We start from the raw sequence: 15,656 nt of genomic DNA on the forward strand, positions 1-15,656 counted from the left end.
TTAATGTTATGGCTGATCAGTGTAAATCCCATTTCATTCAGCCCATTAGTTTTTCATTTATTTTGTCATGCATTTTCTATTTTCAAGGCATATTGCTTTGAGTTTTCTGTCTTGATGCTTTGACATCTTCCTTGGTCTACCTGTGTTTTCCTTTTATAACCTTCCCATATTATTTATACTTGATACAATGCACTAGCATAGGAATTCAGTCCTTGTCCATTTACCGTCATTAAACAAACTAGCACTAGGTCTCAAATCACATACTTGTGTACTATTTTAGACCATTATTGAGTGCAAAATTTTTTTTCCCCCTATGGAATTGAATTTTAAGATCCTCTCACATCATCTTCAAACTTGCCTAAAGGTTAGAGTACCAATCTTCTGGATTTTCTACATGAGTACTTTTAAATTTAAGGGCAAGGTTTTCTATTCGAGACTCAGCCCATGACATTCATATCAGCAGTGGAAATTTTTTTTTTTTTAAGACAGAGCTCATCAGTAGTGTCCCTGTACATATAATCACTAAACATTTAGATTTGCAGTTCGATGGGGATGTTGTGGCTCTGCTGTGCCAGGTATAGTGGATGTGGGCCATTTCTCCAGATACACAAGATTCCCAGACGAGTTCGTGTACAATACTGCTCGCATTGCCACTGATTCTGCACACACACAAAAATCATCCCTCAAGTATAAACCAGATCCCTTTGTTTCATGTAGGGCTGCATCACACCACCCCAGCGTGGATTATTTTTCTTTTAATACCACAATATTTCACACAGGTAAACCAGTGCAAGGTATATTCCTTTGGTTTTTACATCACTTGTTACACATGCTATAAACGTAATAAAAATTCTGTTACCATGGTAATAAATTATAACAATAGAGATTATATATAGATTCACTGTGTTTATTTATTTTTAAAATGTAGGGTGGTCAAGGCTTGAGGTAACAATAAAGACCATTTTGGGTTGTTTGCCTAAAAGGTCTGGGTATCTCTGAATCAACCTTTCACTGACACCCTTGTGTGGTTTAATTTAATGGCTACTGTACATGCATTCCATCACAAACATTGTCCTTTAAGTTAATCGATTAATTTCATTACTTTCTCTATCCACTTACTACACAAACATACACCACAGCAAACAAGGTTTAGCGGTCTTTTTTTTTTTATTAAAAAACAAAAAAACAAAAATACTCCCATACATTTGCTTCAGTGTTTAACAAGATTTTACATGACAAAGGGATAAAACACGTTAGACTATATCCATACAGAGCATTTAACTAAACTACACGTCCACATTGTAAATAAAAAGACGTTATTCTACAAAGTGAAGCTGTATTAAAGAAATCCATGTTCATTTGAATGAAGTTATGGTGGTCTTACAGGTTGACCGCAAAAAGAGAGACACACTCTGAATATAAAGGCGCGCTACATGGTCGATGTTGGCGTTTCAGGCAGGGGAGGAAAAAACTTGAACAAATTTCCTATTGGAAAACACCATGTAGGATGGAAAACAACGAAATATGATTAACAAATAATGGGGGGGAAAAAAGCAGGAAGCAGATCAGAAAGCTAAACTACTAAAACGGTATGATGTAGCTCATGTATGTGCGCCTAGTTGCGCTGATTCCAATAGAACAGAAACGAGTCCTCCAACAAAATCTGAGCGGACAAGTCAGGCTCGCATGGAAGCCATGTGCCTACCCGATAAGTGGGGGTAATGTCCGCCATTGTTGTAGTATTTAGTAGCGACCAAATAGCGCGTTGTGTCCCGTAAGGCTTTGACGAAATGTGTGGACAGCCTGACGACTTTCACCGAGCGGTTGGTTCTAACAAGGGCCTCCGTATCCACCTCTACCATAGCCAGAGGCACCACCGCGAGCATAAGGGGCAACGCTCCGGTAAGTGTTTCCGCCTTTAATAGGCCCGTAACCAGACGACTGTTGACTGTATCCACTACCGAAGTCACCGTAGCCATTACCACCACCACCATATTCTCCCATCTGGTCGCTGTATGCACTTTCATAACCTCCTCCGTAGTTACCGCCATACACGCCGCCATAACCGCCATCGTAGCCACCAGCGTAGCTGTTGTAACCACCTCGTCCTCCACCGAAGCCATTTTGATTTCTTCCCATTCCGCCGCCGCCTCTTCTTCCCCTGCTGCCCCGGGCTCCACCAGCAGCCTGTATTTCTTGTTTAGTGAGCGCCTTTTTCACTTCTACTTTGTGCCCGTTTATCGTATGAAACTTGAGCACAACTGCTTTATCCGCAGAGTCGTTGTCTTCAAAGTGTACAAAACCAAAGCCACGCTTCTTGCCGGTATCTTTATCCGTGATGACTTCCGCTTTCTCGATTACACCAAACTGACCAAAGTATTCATTTAGGTCCTTTTCTTCGATGTCTTCCTTCAGGCCCCCGACAAATATTTTCTTTACTTTGGCAAGAGCTTCAGGTCTGCCCGCATCTTCACGAGCCACCGCTCTTTTCAAGTCCACGTTTTTACCGTCGACAATGTGTGGCCTAGCTGCCATGGCAGCATCAGCCTCTTCAACGCTGGAGTAGGTTACAAAGCCAAAACAGCGTGAGCGCTGAAGCTGGTCGTTTTGAACGACAACGCAGTCGTTTAGCTGCCCGTATTGCTCGAAATGTGAGCGGAGTCCTTCGCTGGTAGTTTGAACATTTAATCCGCCAACAAAAAGTTTGCAAAGCTGATCCATTCTTGCGAGCGTACAACGTCGTCTTCGAGAACACTGGCGCACTTTACGCTGTCGCAGGAATGACGTCACAACCAACCGAAGTTCCGATCACGTGTTAAACATTCGAATTCGCAGGAAGTCCAGGGGGAAGGGAATAAATACTGTTCGCGTAGTGCACTAAATATTATGTACGAGGTATCATCATACGCTGATGAATTAATTAATCATAAAAACGGCATTAAAGTAAAACCCCGGTTAAGGAAAAAAAATGATTTGAAAAAAGAGACAATGGAAAATCATAGGAATTAAAAACATAAATAAAACATACTTAATGTAACTGATAGTCCACTCTACTAAACAGAGGAAGTACACCCTGACCGCCTTTCTTATTAATAATCCGTGTATCATTCGTTCTTTTCATATTCAATAAAGAACCATATATCAGAAAATGAAAAAAAATGCTTGTTATTTTATTATTCATTTAGAAATCCAGAACATGAATAAAGAAACGAATAACAGGTTGTTTTCCGTTCTTTCAATCTCATAAAAAATTAGAAAATGGGTCAAATGTCCGGTTTCATTGTAACATGTTATTTTTTTCGGATGGCGCTGACCCGGAAGTTATTTATTTCTTCACGTGTTGTGCTGGATAAAGGTCTTTTTTTGCTGAAGAGTATGGAGAGTTTCGTGCTATTTAAAGGAGCCAAAGGTGCAACCTTCAGAGAGGACTGCAGAAACATTAACTGCGGTTAAACCAGTCACTCTTCCTGAATCCACAGTTATTAGCAGCGTGTAAAGTTTAGGGGCGCGGCTTTTAGATACTTTTAGACACTTTTAGACACTTCAGAAAGCGGAACAGGAGCGTCCACGAGCTCCTACACAAACAAAGCAATTTAACGTTCTACATAATGTTCATTTTAAATAAATAAATAAATAACAAAACCAACACACAGCAATTCACAGTATCGACGGGAATACACGCTAAAGTGTTTATAATTTGAAATGAACAGTCTGCAGGAGGTTAAACTTCTCCTGGCTCATTGCAATTCTTTTACATCTTTTAAACATGAAGTTGAAATATGCTAACTTTCTAGAATAAAATTAATAAACTTTTATTTGGTGCATAGAGTACCTTACTGTGTACTGATATGAGTGGCATCAAGGATTTGAAATGTCAAGTTTATACCAGGCTAACAATTTTATGTTACAAGAATATTAACCTAACGTTCCTGTTAAGTTATAAAAAACGTTATTTCTGAATGCTCTAGGAAAGTTCAAAAACGTCCAGATTTTTAGACCTTGTATTACGTTCTTGGTTATAAGAACGTTCTTCAAAACGTTATTAGAACGTTCCATTCCCTCGTTATATAAACGTCTCTTAATGTTTTTCTAAGGTTATAAGAACGTTCTTCAAAACATTATTGGAACGTTCCATTTCCTCGTTATATAAACGTTCTCTTAATGTTTTTCTAAGGTTATAAGAACGTTCTTCAAAACATTATTGGAACGTTCCATTTCCTCATTATATAAACGTTCTCTTAATGTTTTTCTAAGGTTATAAGAACGTTCTTCAAAACATTATTAGAACGTTCCATTCCCTTGTTATACAAACGTTCTCTTAATGTTTTTCTAAGGTTATAAGAACGTTCTTTAAAACGTTATTGGAACGTTCCATTCCCTCATTATATAAACGTTCTTAATTTTTTTCTGTTATAAAAACATTCTTCAAAACGTTATTAAAATGTTCCATTCCCTCGTTATATAAACGTTCTCAATTTTTTTCTAAGGTAATAATAACGTTCTTCAAAATGTTAATAGAACGTTCCATTTCCTCGTTATATAAACATTCTTTTGATGTTTTTCTAAGGTTATAAGAACTTTCTTCAAAACGTTAGAATATTCCATACCCTCGTTATATAAACGTTCTCTTAATGTATTTCTAAGGTTATAAGAACGTTCTTCAAAACGTTGTTAGAATGTTCCATTCCCTCTTTATATAAACGTTCTTTTAATGTTTTTCTAAGGTTATAAGATCATTCTTCAAAACGTTATTAGAACATTCCATTCCCTCAATATATAAACGTTCTCTTAATGTTTTTCTAAGGTTAAAAAAGCGTTCTTCAAAATGTTATTAGAACGTTCCATTCCGTCGTTATATAAACATTCTCTTAATGTTTTCTAAGGTTATAAAAACATTCTTCAAAAAGTTATTAGAACGTTCCATTCCCTTGTTATATAAATGTTTGCTCAATGTTTTTGTATGGTTAAGAAAACGTTATATAAAACATTATTGTCACATTTAATTTTCACTATATGCAAACGTTTTCTCAGCATTCTTCCTACGTCAGTGGTTTTCAAAGTGGGGGCCGCCAGGGTCGGAGCCACCAAGCCCATCCCTCCCACTAGTGTGTTTTCTCTTTCTCACTCTCAGACAACCACATACACACACACACACAATCAATTCCTAATGTAATGTAAAGATGTAAGATGTAACTATTAATAAAAAAAGGGGGATATATTCAGAAGTCTGTATTTTTAATGTGTTTTAAAGACATCTTGCAAAAGGGGGGCCTCGGTCAAATGTTAATGCCATTTGAGGGGCCTTGCCCTGGAAAAGTTTGGGAACCCCTGTCCTAGTTTATAGGAATGTTCTTTGCAACCTTATGTTCCATGCTCTTGTTATATAAACGTTCTCTCAATGTTTTTCAATGCTTATAAATGCAAAACATTACTGGAAGTTCACTAAGTGTTCAGTAAGAGTGTTGTTTTCAAACTTTACGACTGTACAAAATGCAATCTAGAAATAATAAAATGGAAAATAATGAAATATAAGAGGTCAGTAATATACATGGAATTAAGGAAACATTAGACTATTATTAAACTAAAGTTTAATGAGAGAATGTTAGTGCACGTTTAGTGAGAGAATTAAATTTATCAGTTTAAGTGTTGTAGAATATGATCTACAAAGATTTTTTGGAATGTATCAAATACATAGTCATGTGAAAAAATAAGTACAACCCTTGGAAATTGTTGGCTTTTTTGACATACAGTGCCCTCCACTAATATTGGCACCCTCAGTAAATATGAGCAAAGAATGCTGTGAAAAAATTGTCTTTATTGTTTAACCTTTTGATTTTTGTTAAAAAAAAAAATCACAATAATACCAACAATACTCTGCTCTTATGGATATCAAACAACTGCAAACACAACACAGGTTTATAAAAAAAATTGTTAAATATAGGTGTTCAACAATTATTGGCACCCCTATGAATTCATATGAGAAAATATATTTGAAGTATATTCACATTGATATTTGAAATTTTTTTTAGTACACCTGGGTGACTAGGAACACGAAATTGTTCAACCATGACTTCCTGTTTCACAGGGGTATAAATATGAGGTAACACATAGGCCAAATTCCCTTAGTCATTCATAACACTGGGTAAGACCAAGGAATATAGCTGTGATGTGCAGCAAAAGGTTGTTGAGCTTCACAAAATGAGAAGTGATTATATGAAAATAGCACAAGCATTGAAAATGCCCATTTCCACCATCAGGACAATAGTTAAGAAGTTCCAGTAAACTGGAAATGTTATGAATCAACCTGGAAGACGACGTGTCTATATTGTCTCAATGCACTGTGAAGAGGATGGTTCTAGTGGCCAAAAAATCTCCAAGCATGCACCAGGCTATTCTACAAAGACAAAGAAAGTAACTGTCTCTCCTTCAGTAAAACTCGGTCATGCGCAAGTGCTCCTTACTGCCACCGCCTAGTACCCTATCGAAAGATTCTGTATGAAGACCTTCAGTCTAGCTGCAGGGAGCCACATTTGTTCAAAAGAGAATCTTTTCCTCGGAATGTTACCTGAAACCATTATCTGTGGGATGGTAGACAACGATGTTCAGTGGAACATATAATAATAACCCTTTTCATTTGAAACATTACGATATAGAGTTTATTGCATTCTATGTAGATGGAACTAAATATCCTGCAAAAACGTTTCAGACTGTTTTTCAGTCCGGTAATGTCCGTGAATTCCATTCTTTAATTTTAGCATCAGGAAAACAGCTAAAAGATGAGGCATTGGCAATAAACAGAATAAAGAGAGTACCTGAACGGATATACTTTATTTGCATCAACCTGAATCCCGACGATGATTGTGGACAACATTTGTTATTAATAATGTCATGAAATATGCAAATGGAACTCATCAGGGAACAGTGAATCTAATTGTGTACACCTTTTTCGACAGTATTCTAGAAATAAACAATTGAAGAAACGTGCTTATCGATTACCAGTAACACATGGATTCCAGAGAATTAAGGGACGTTATATTTGTCCTGAAATAGATAAAATATTTTGCAGTGTGATGGCCTGTGCCGAGCTACCTATGAATACATTCACTGAGTCAGTGTCCTGCTTTGTTCATTGTAAATACGCATTCATTTTTGACTCGTACGGAAACCTGCCAGACTGCGAACTCTATCCTCATTCGATTAATTATTTTTTGACAAAGAACTGTTGCAAAATAAAATGTAACTCCGTACAAGTTGAAGATTTTACTTCAGTTGGCTGTCGGCAACATCGTGTGTTGATTCTGTGTCACAGAGCTAAAGGTTAGTCGTTTAACAGTATTATGTCTATGTATAGCAAAGATTTAAATAGAAATGATAATGTGGTTGTGTCTTTTGTTAAAAAAATGTACCCTAGAGTAAATAAAAAGCATTAATTTACTTGTGTACAATGTGTTAACTGTCTAGATATGTTTCAATTGCATGTGTAGTGGAATATTAAATTACAACGCTTCACAAGAAATTTGTTGATGCAAAGTTATTTATTGAAATAAACAGTAACAAAATATAACATTTGCTGTCAAAAATCAAACCAGATAGAACGGCTAAGAGCAGGAGATTTAAAAATGGGCTCAGGGTTAAAAGAATCATAGTCTTTGGTTTTAGGGGGTGAAGAAGTGGAAACAAATTGAGAGGAGGTTGTCAAAGGGTACGGATCATTAGATCTTTTTATGTCAGATGTTTTGCGCCGAAGACCAACATTAGGTATTGCTACAAAGGGTATATTTAGGCTAGCTACATGGTGTAATAATTGTTTCCATCCTAAAGGTCTCCGATCGTCAGATAGCCTACATTATGAGGAGCCGTGAGATTCTTAAGTAAATCCACCATGTGAGATCCTTTGATAGTGTTTCCATTAAAATTAATTCCCTGTTATCATTCCATGAAGCAACTTCGCCCGATTTGAAACATTTTTCCATATTGTACAAAGCATTTCTTTTGTTCCTCACAGAAATGTTAGCAAGCACCTCTTGTACGAGTTTGTCTTTGGGAGGATCTGGACATTCAGTCACTGTTGCTTCTGTTTTGCTTTCTGGTGTTTTAGGTAGGGACACGGTCAGTTAAGCGGTTTCCTGCTCTCCTAGTTTAACCAAGTTTTAAAATTTTTGCAGGGCCAATGTGGTCTCCATGTTAATTGTTACGGGATGCGATTAAGCTGCTTATAAAAGGAACGGCTACACCGAGCAAAGGCAGAAGAAATCCTCCAGATTGATTAGTAACTTTCCTTTTTGTTTCGACAGATTCTCTTTTATCCACAAATAGTTTGATCTATTTTTTCTGGGTTTTTAAAAAAAAAAACCTGGTACTGTTTGGTCGTCAGTGGTATATTCAAGACGTTTAAGGCTAGTTTACATATGCTCAGAATGAGATCTGCGGGTGCATTACGTAATATATTCTTTCTCCATAGGGATAATGTATTTAGCAACGGGAGGGGATTTTTTCAATTGAATAGACATTGTTTTCAATACACAATACATACATAACTGGCTTTTCTCGTGGAAACAGCCCTGACCATAGCCAGAGTTCTTTTGGTGTTTGTGCTTTCAACAAATAAACATCTGTTTGGCCTAGCGGTGGCATCTTGAAAACATTCTAAAAAATACTTGCTGTTACCCGGATACATTTGACGAGGTAGTATGCTGATCTGTAATTTGTCTCTAGGTTTTTTTTTAAAAAAAAGAACCAGGTAGTTGGTGTTCAGGTTGATTGTTCTACTAGTCTTGCCTTGAAAAAACAAATTTTGAACAATATAAATGACGCTCAGATTTCTGTGGTGGGTGTATTTTGTAAAAGCCTTTTCTACTTCATCGTTCTTACTGGCAGATTCCATCAAGTCACTTTGTTTTGCTGGATGGAAATAGTTAGTCATCACACAAAGAATCAGGGATTCCTTGAAGAAATTGTATCTTTATTCTTGTCATCAATTCATCTTACAGAGGTTGCCAACATGTATAACACCAGACAATGTTTTCGGGGACTATTGACATTGCCTCTTTACAGATTTCCAGCAACATTTTGATAAAATATGATTTACTGCTATTACTAGGTCCACAAAAGATACATGAAAAGGGCAGTTGCATCCTCGCATCAAAAGCAGTTACATTCATATTTTCTATTACAAAACACATCAACAGAAACAAACAAAATAAACTATATACATACATATATACACATAAACATGAGAAGTCTTAATAACCGTAAGGGAGAGTTGTGAAATCAGGTAATAAAACACGCTTATCGTACACAACCCTGAACCTTTTTAACTGTGAACGGTTTCTCAAATGAAACTCATTTTTTCTCACGTGATTTGGTTATGCGAGGTTATAAGTCAACTGGTTTGATCTGGATTTTTCACTCGTTCATCCACCAGCTCTGTCAGAGATTTCAAATTAACTTCAGAACTTGTATAATTTAAAGTAATGCTTTTAGCTTTCATTGTTGTTTTTCCTTTTATAGTTTTGTAACCATTGGTTTTAGGGCCTGCACTTATAAACTCTAAAATTTGATCACCATCATCTAGTTCACTGCAAAGTCCACCCAAGTAATCGTTCAAAGGCAGCAAACAGTCGCATTCCTTACTTTGAAAAATGACACTGTCAGTGTTGGTGTACAAACAACGTTGATGCAATCGATCCATCAATTTGTACAGTTCAAATCTAGCATATGGTGTAATGAAAATACAGATGAATATATTAGCATTCACAGGTTTAATCAGTCTATTGTCTGCATAACGCCACTGCAACCTGGTCATTTAAAAAAGAGAACTGGTTTATGTCGTAAATATTCGAGAACATGAACTGTAAAAACTCAGTAGGATCGATGATCAAAGTTGTGCTTGATCTGTTCGGTCTTTGACACATCTTACCCCACAATGAATTTAGCACGAGTTTAGCCACAGATCTTTTGGCAGGATTGATGATAATGCGGTTTGGATTCAACTTGATCCCCTCGTTCTCCTCATATTTGTGAATGTGCTTGCGTTTAATGGCTTCAGCAACTACCCAGGATGGATATCCTGAATGCCCCTATTTGGTCTTTAAGAACATTTTTATATAATCGGAAAAAAGATTGTCAGACCTTTTTATATAATCGGAAAAAAGATTGTCAGACCTATTCGGAAAGTGCCAGACTTCAAACACGTTAAAAATTTTGTAACCTTTTTAGACAGCTTTTGCAATTTCAATTTCAATAGAAACCCATGTTCATGTAAGAGTTCTCTTCTGATCTGCATGATCGCAATGCTTTTGTTGTTGCTCGCAGCATGTTCTACGTAGGGGAAAGAGGAGTTTGCTTTATACACGAAACAGGAGAATGGGTGCCCACAGACCCCTAGGTGGTAATACTTTTGCTCTGATTATGCCAAAGTCATTTTCCAGAGGCTCAAAGTCACGATAAATGATGATCGGGTGACTGATCGGGTATGTCTTTGTCTTGTTTACATACAGGTAAAGAGAGGTAAAATGGAAATAATCGATAATGTAAATGTAATGCATTTGTTCGACTGGTGTAAAGAGCATCTCCTGGGTTTAAACGCTCAGGAAAATGAAACTCTTTTAGAAATTACACGGTTGTTGCTTTTCTCCATTTCATCCCACTCATGCTCCCACATCATTGTGATTTGCAAATTGTGGGTCTCTTGCAAATTCTGATTTTTTTCTTATTAACTAACTACGAGGCTGATAAAAAAAAAAAGCCATGATTAAAATACCCAAGAAAATAAAAAGCCTTATGTGTCTGATCAACTTTACAGTAACCATCTACAAAATAGTCATCAAACCTGGCTTGGCCTTCCTTCAGCGTGTGCTGAGTTTTGTGTGGCAGAAATGTATTTGAGCCATTGAATGGATGGTGTTGAGAAAGATTTCTGTCTATTGATGTAATTGTCAAGCGGTGGAATAGCTAGAGTATGTTTGGGAAGGAACATGGTTCTAAAGATTTTCATACAGACAGAACTGATTGTTATGCATTTAAAAGGATCAATGTTAGTACTCAGAATTTCATTTAAGAAAGTTAAGCAGCTCTTTCTCAAAATGTTGACGTTGTTTACACAGTATTGAGTGCCATCTCTTTCTTAAAATCAAAGACGTTGTCAGAAACCATTCTGTACCGCTTGAAAAATTCTGATTTTCTTTAGGCATCATGTTATCTGCACCGTAAAACAGGTTCAGGATAAGGGCCTATGTGGTCCTGGTGTTCTAAGATGTTCTAGAAATGGGGAAAATAACCTTTATTTTTTTCTGAAAATCCCATGGCTTTTGGGAGGCTGCTTAGCTTCATGGGTAAGAAAGACAGGCTATCAATGTAGGACTGCGGAAACTCAGAATCGGTGAAACACATTTTTTGCGTCATTCCTTCTTTCACTAAATGATTTAACAAAAGGTATGAATTGAACTCTCTGGCATTATGTGCAATAAAAGTATAGCCTTTGTATTTGTTACGACGGAACTTATTTAAAAAGTAAGCAACGCACCCATCCCATTCAAACACCCACATCTTTCCGTGAAAATCAATACAGTATAAGAAATTAGCTATATGAGTTCCTGTTTCCTGTCTAGTCTCGAAATTATGAAATATGCATTTCACATCCATTGCTTCTTTCTTAACCGTTGTATAAAACAACTATGTTCAGTGTCTATATTGACTTTTTCACCATAGAGTTAACACTTTCCCTTAGAGCACACGTGTTTCTGATGGTTCAAAGGGTTCTGTACTATCACACAATTGCATTTAGCGCAGTAGAATCCCGATTCACACATAGAATATTCACCTTCACTCGACTGAAGCTTTGCTTTATGCTTCTCAAAACAATATTGTGATCTACATAATCTCTGGCAATCTGGACACTTAGATACATTTTTAGGGTGTTTGTAACAGTCAGGATCACGACAAACATTAAAGCTAAATTCGCATGTGTTTCTGTGAATCATCAAACCCTGAGTGATAGAAACGACAGACATAACTAGACCCCAAAAGACCAGTGATGCTTTTAACCCCATAATAGTGGTTGTCATACAAAAACAAGTAAATTTTTATTTTATTTTATGGGGAGTCTTGCAGGTTTGAAAGAATGAGTATCCAGCTTTGTTGTTAGAACAGTATATGATTACGATTTTACAGTTCAAATGTTTCTCAAATTTCGATACATCAACAAAGGTGACTGCTGCGTTTTCAGGTAATCCCACATCATGTTTGATTTGTTTAGCGATCTTTTCAATTTGAAAATGTTTTTTTTCAGGGTTCAAAAGTTAGGTAACGCATAATGCAAAGCACATGTTGTCTCGGTTGTGGAAGATGTATAGATGCCTCATTTTTTTCTGAACAGCTCCTGAACTGAACATTTTACCTACTTTCCTTATAGATGCACCACAGCAAGGTGTTCATTCTATTTGGATTAATATTTCAAGCTTATTGTCCGTAAACATTTCACGTTTATTCTGAATGGTATTTTAAGGCATGATTAGAAAAGACTGCAATTCGATGGCCCCATTGAACAATTGAATGCGCGATGACAAGTCTAATTTCAACTGTGACAGCGTCTTTTGACAAAATAATTTCTTTCGCCATATTTATCAAACTGTTTAAAATCTCTAAAACATAAAATTCTGCAAAGTTATTGACATTAGTGACTGAGGAATAATTTTCCTAATCTCAGCATTATTGAATCTGTCATTACTCAAAATATTACAATAAAGAATTTATAATACAGGAATGTCGACCTTCAGAAAAGTATGTTAATTTACTTGGTCAGGGCTCCTTTTGCATGAATTACCGCATCAATGCGGCGTGGCATGGAGGTAATCAGCCTGTGGCACTGCTGAGGTGTTATGGAAGTGTTATGATAGTAGCCTTCAGCTCATCTTTATTGTTTGGTTTGGTGTCTCTCATTTTCCCCTTGACAATAAATGTCAATGCAACAACCAGGCGAGTTGGCTGGCCAATCAAGCACGTAATACCATGGTCAGTAAACCAGTTACTAGGAGTTTTGGCATTGTGGGCAGGTACCAAGTCCTGCTGGAAAAGGAAATCAGCATCTCCGTAAAGCTCGTCAGCAGATGGACGCATGAAGTTCTCTAAAATCTCCTGGTAGACACTGCATCGACTCTCGACTTGAGAAAACACAGTGGACCAACACCAGCAGATGACATGGCACCTCAAATCATCACTGACTGTGGAAACTTCACACTGGACTTCAAGCAACTTGGATTCTGTTCCTCTCCACTCTTCCTCCAGACTCTGGGACCTTGATTTCCAAATGCAATGTAAAATTACACATGATGCAGAAGACTGTACTCGGAAAAATTTCAGAGTCCAAAATGTCCCGGTCCGTGTCAAGTTCGAGTACAAATTTACCAGAGTACATGCCAATTCTGAGTTCGCTCATAATTGCACTCGAGTCTGGGATCAAGTACCCCAACTCTAGTATTTTGCCATCAGTTCGTTCTCTCATTGGTTTGCATTGTGTATCAATACAAGAAACTAGCTTAGACATCAAAAACCTCAAAGAGTTTTAAAGATGATAAATTAAGTTCTGCTGTGCTGTAAACTCAGTAAGAGCTTCAGATCCATATTGGGAGGTACGTGAGCATTCATGAGGCTTGACTGTTGTGATGTATATTACACTGAAGCTTCAATGTACGTATTGAGCATGCAACACAATCTCCAGTGAAGCCCTGAATCAGGGTGTGTATTGGTTTCACAGATTCACGTGATCATCGACAACCTCATTTTCTGTCCAATCATGTGCACGGTTTGCTTTGTGTGTCAGAATGTTCATGTTGTACTTTGAAAGTTGTATAATCAATATGTTACATTTAAATCATCAATAATTATTTGTTGTTGTTTTTTTGTTTTGTTTTCTTGGGGAAATTGTGCACTTTTGGTTTTGTTTTGGTCATTTGGGGTTGGTATTTGGGATAGGGTGGGGGTTAAGGGTTAGAGATTGGTGCTGGGCTTGGGTGAAGGGGTGAATGTTAAGTTTTCACAAAAGTTTAACATTCACTATTTACTTACAGTATATTACAATGGCATCAGCCAAAAAATAAATAAATAAAGATTTTCCCTGTTTGGGAACATTTTCATCTTACAATGTCCCAATGTATGTATGGTATTTTCAAAGAAAAAATAATTTACATATCACAATTTTTGTCATGTCTTTGCTTTCAATAATTAATTTCATTATTATATTTAATATCTTCATTTTTTAAAACTTTATTCAGAAGGTGATATGCTTGGTGTGTGACAAGAAACTTGTGTATGGAAACAACACTTCATCCATGGTAAGGCATTTCTGAGCTTTTCATGAGAATGCACAGAGCAAGAATAATCCTACATGCATGCAAGGATTGCTTCTTCCCTAACAAGTTTATTCATGATTTTGGTTGCATCATTATGATTTCAAACTTCTTTGTCACCTTTCCATCATTCCCACAAGCAAGTCTCATAGGCACATTTATTTTATAAATTTATTATTTATATTCACATTTTAGTCCCACATTTTGTTCATGTCGAAACGAATGATTTTCATCCATCCATCTTCTATACCATTTTTGTCTTTGGACTCATGGAGGAAACCGGAATAAATCCAAACTCCACACACAGGGCCATGGTGGGGATTGAACCCCCGACCCTGGAGGGGTGAGGCGAACGTGCTAACCACTAAGTCACCTTGTGCCCTTCAGTCATACTTATTCAATTACAATTTAAAATACTCAGTCATATACGTAATATGAAGAAAACAAATAATTTCAGGCAAAATACTTGCTGCAAGCAATTCTGTTAGCTCTATACGGGTACATTATATTAGTTCATACTGGTATTCATTGGTAAATGAAGAGGGAGAAATTACACACACACAAACACACACACGTGTTAGGCTTTTATTTGTGCACATAACATTGAAACTATCTATGGAGTGTGTGGTGGCTGCTTCATCAGTTGGAGCTTCTTCCACAGGCTTAGGCTGCTTTATTATTTTTTTTTTTATTAACCATCAGATGGCGTTGTTTTCGACACTCTGTAAGCTTTTAATCTTTTCCCGGGGCAGTCAGGGTAAAGCCTCCATGCTTTATGAGGCTACTTGACTGTCATTTCTAGCAAAACCCCGAACTGTCAATCACCTCATCAACCACGGGCATTTATTTATTTTTCAACAGATAACTCCTTTATCGTAAGGAAAGATATTGGGGGAAATATCAATTTCAACCGAAAGTGTAAAAACAATTTTAAGTAAGAACAATACTCCCAGTCAATCATTTGTGGTGATGTAACTTTAAATGTAAGTTTAGGGTCTGGCGTTTTTTCTACGTACTTCCGTTCTTTTCTTGGGAAAGAGCCTATTGAAAACACCTACTTCCGGTCTGTGGGGCGACTCTGAATCATGGGGCGAATCAGAAACGCCAGCAGGCGGAACAATTATGGGCCTTGTTCGACTATTATGGTAAGCTTTGGATGATATTTTATGAGTTGTTAACATTTTGATTTGTTTTGTTTTATTACTTTTATTAATTATTTTCCTTTGGTTACGCATTAACCCATGAATACTGGCTAAACCTTCCTGGTCGTACTTGGAGGTGTATGGAATATATATATATATATATATAAAC

At 36.8% G+C, this 15,656-nt stretch overlaps 2 protein-coding genes across 4 annotated transcripts in view; one reads left to right on the plus strand and one right to left on the minus strand.

The window, feature by feature from the left end:
• Positions 1 to 1,148: 1,148 nt before the first annotated feature.
• Positions 1,149 to 2,802, minus strand: LOC128611252 (heterogeneous nuclear ribonucleoprotein A0; the record flags this gene model as incomplete). The annotated part of the gene is made up of 1 exon (XM_053630630.1): positions 1,149 to 2,802. A coding segment is annotated over one exon (972 nt), but the record flags the coding sequence as incomplete, so codon positions are not given.
• Positions 2,803 to 14,847: 12,045 nt separating this feature from the next.
• Positions 14,848 to 15,656, plus strand: part of diaph2 (diaphanous-related formin 2) — a 380,814-nt gene continuing 380,005 nt past the window's right edge. Inside the window, exon 1 of one of the 3 annotated variants that reach the window (XM_053630382.1) lies at positions 14,848 to 15,490. The gene's annotated coding sequence lies outside the window, so the exon portion shown is untranslated. The remainder of the gene's footprint in view (positions 15,491 to 15,656) is intronic. The other 2 variants (XM_053630381.1, XM_053630383.1) reach the window with 2 other exon arrangements.

Source organism: Ictalurus furcatus, chromosome 8 (assembly GCF_023375685.1).
Source record: "Ictalurus furcatus strain D&B chromosome 8, Billie_1.0, whole genome shotgun sequence".
Lineage (NCBI taxonomy): Eukaryota > Metazoa > Chordata > Actinopteri > Siluriformes > Ictaluridae > Ictalurus > Ictalurus furcatus.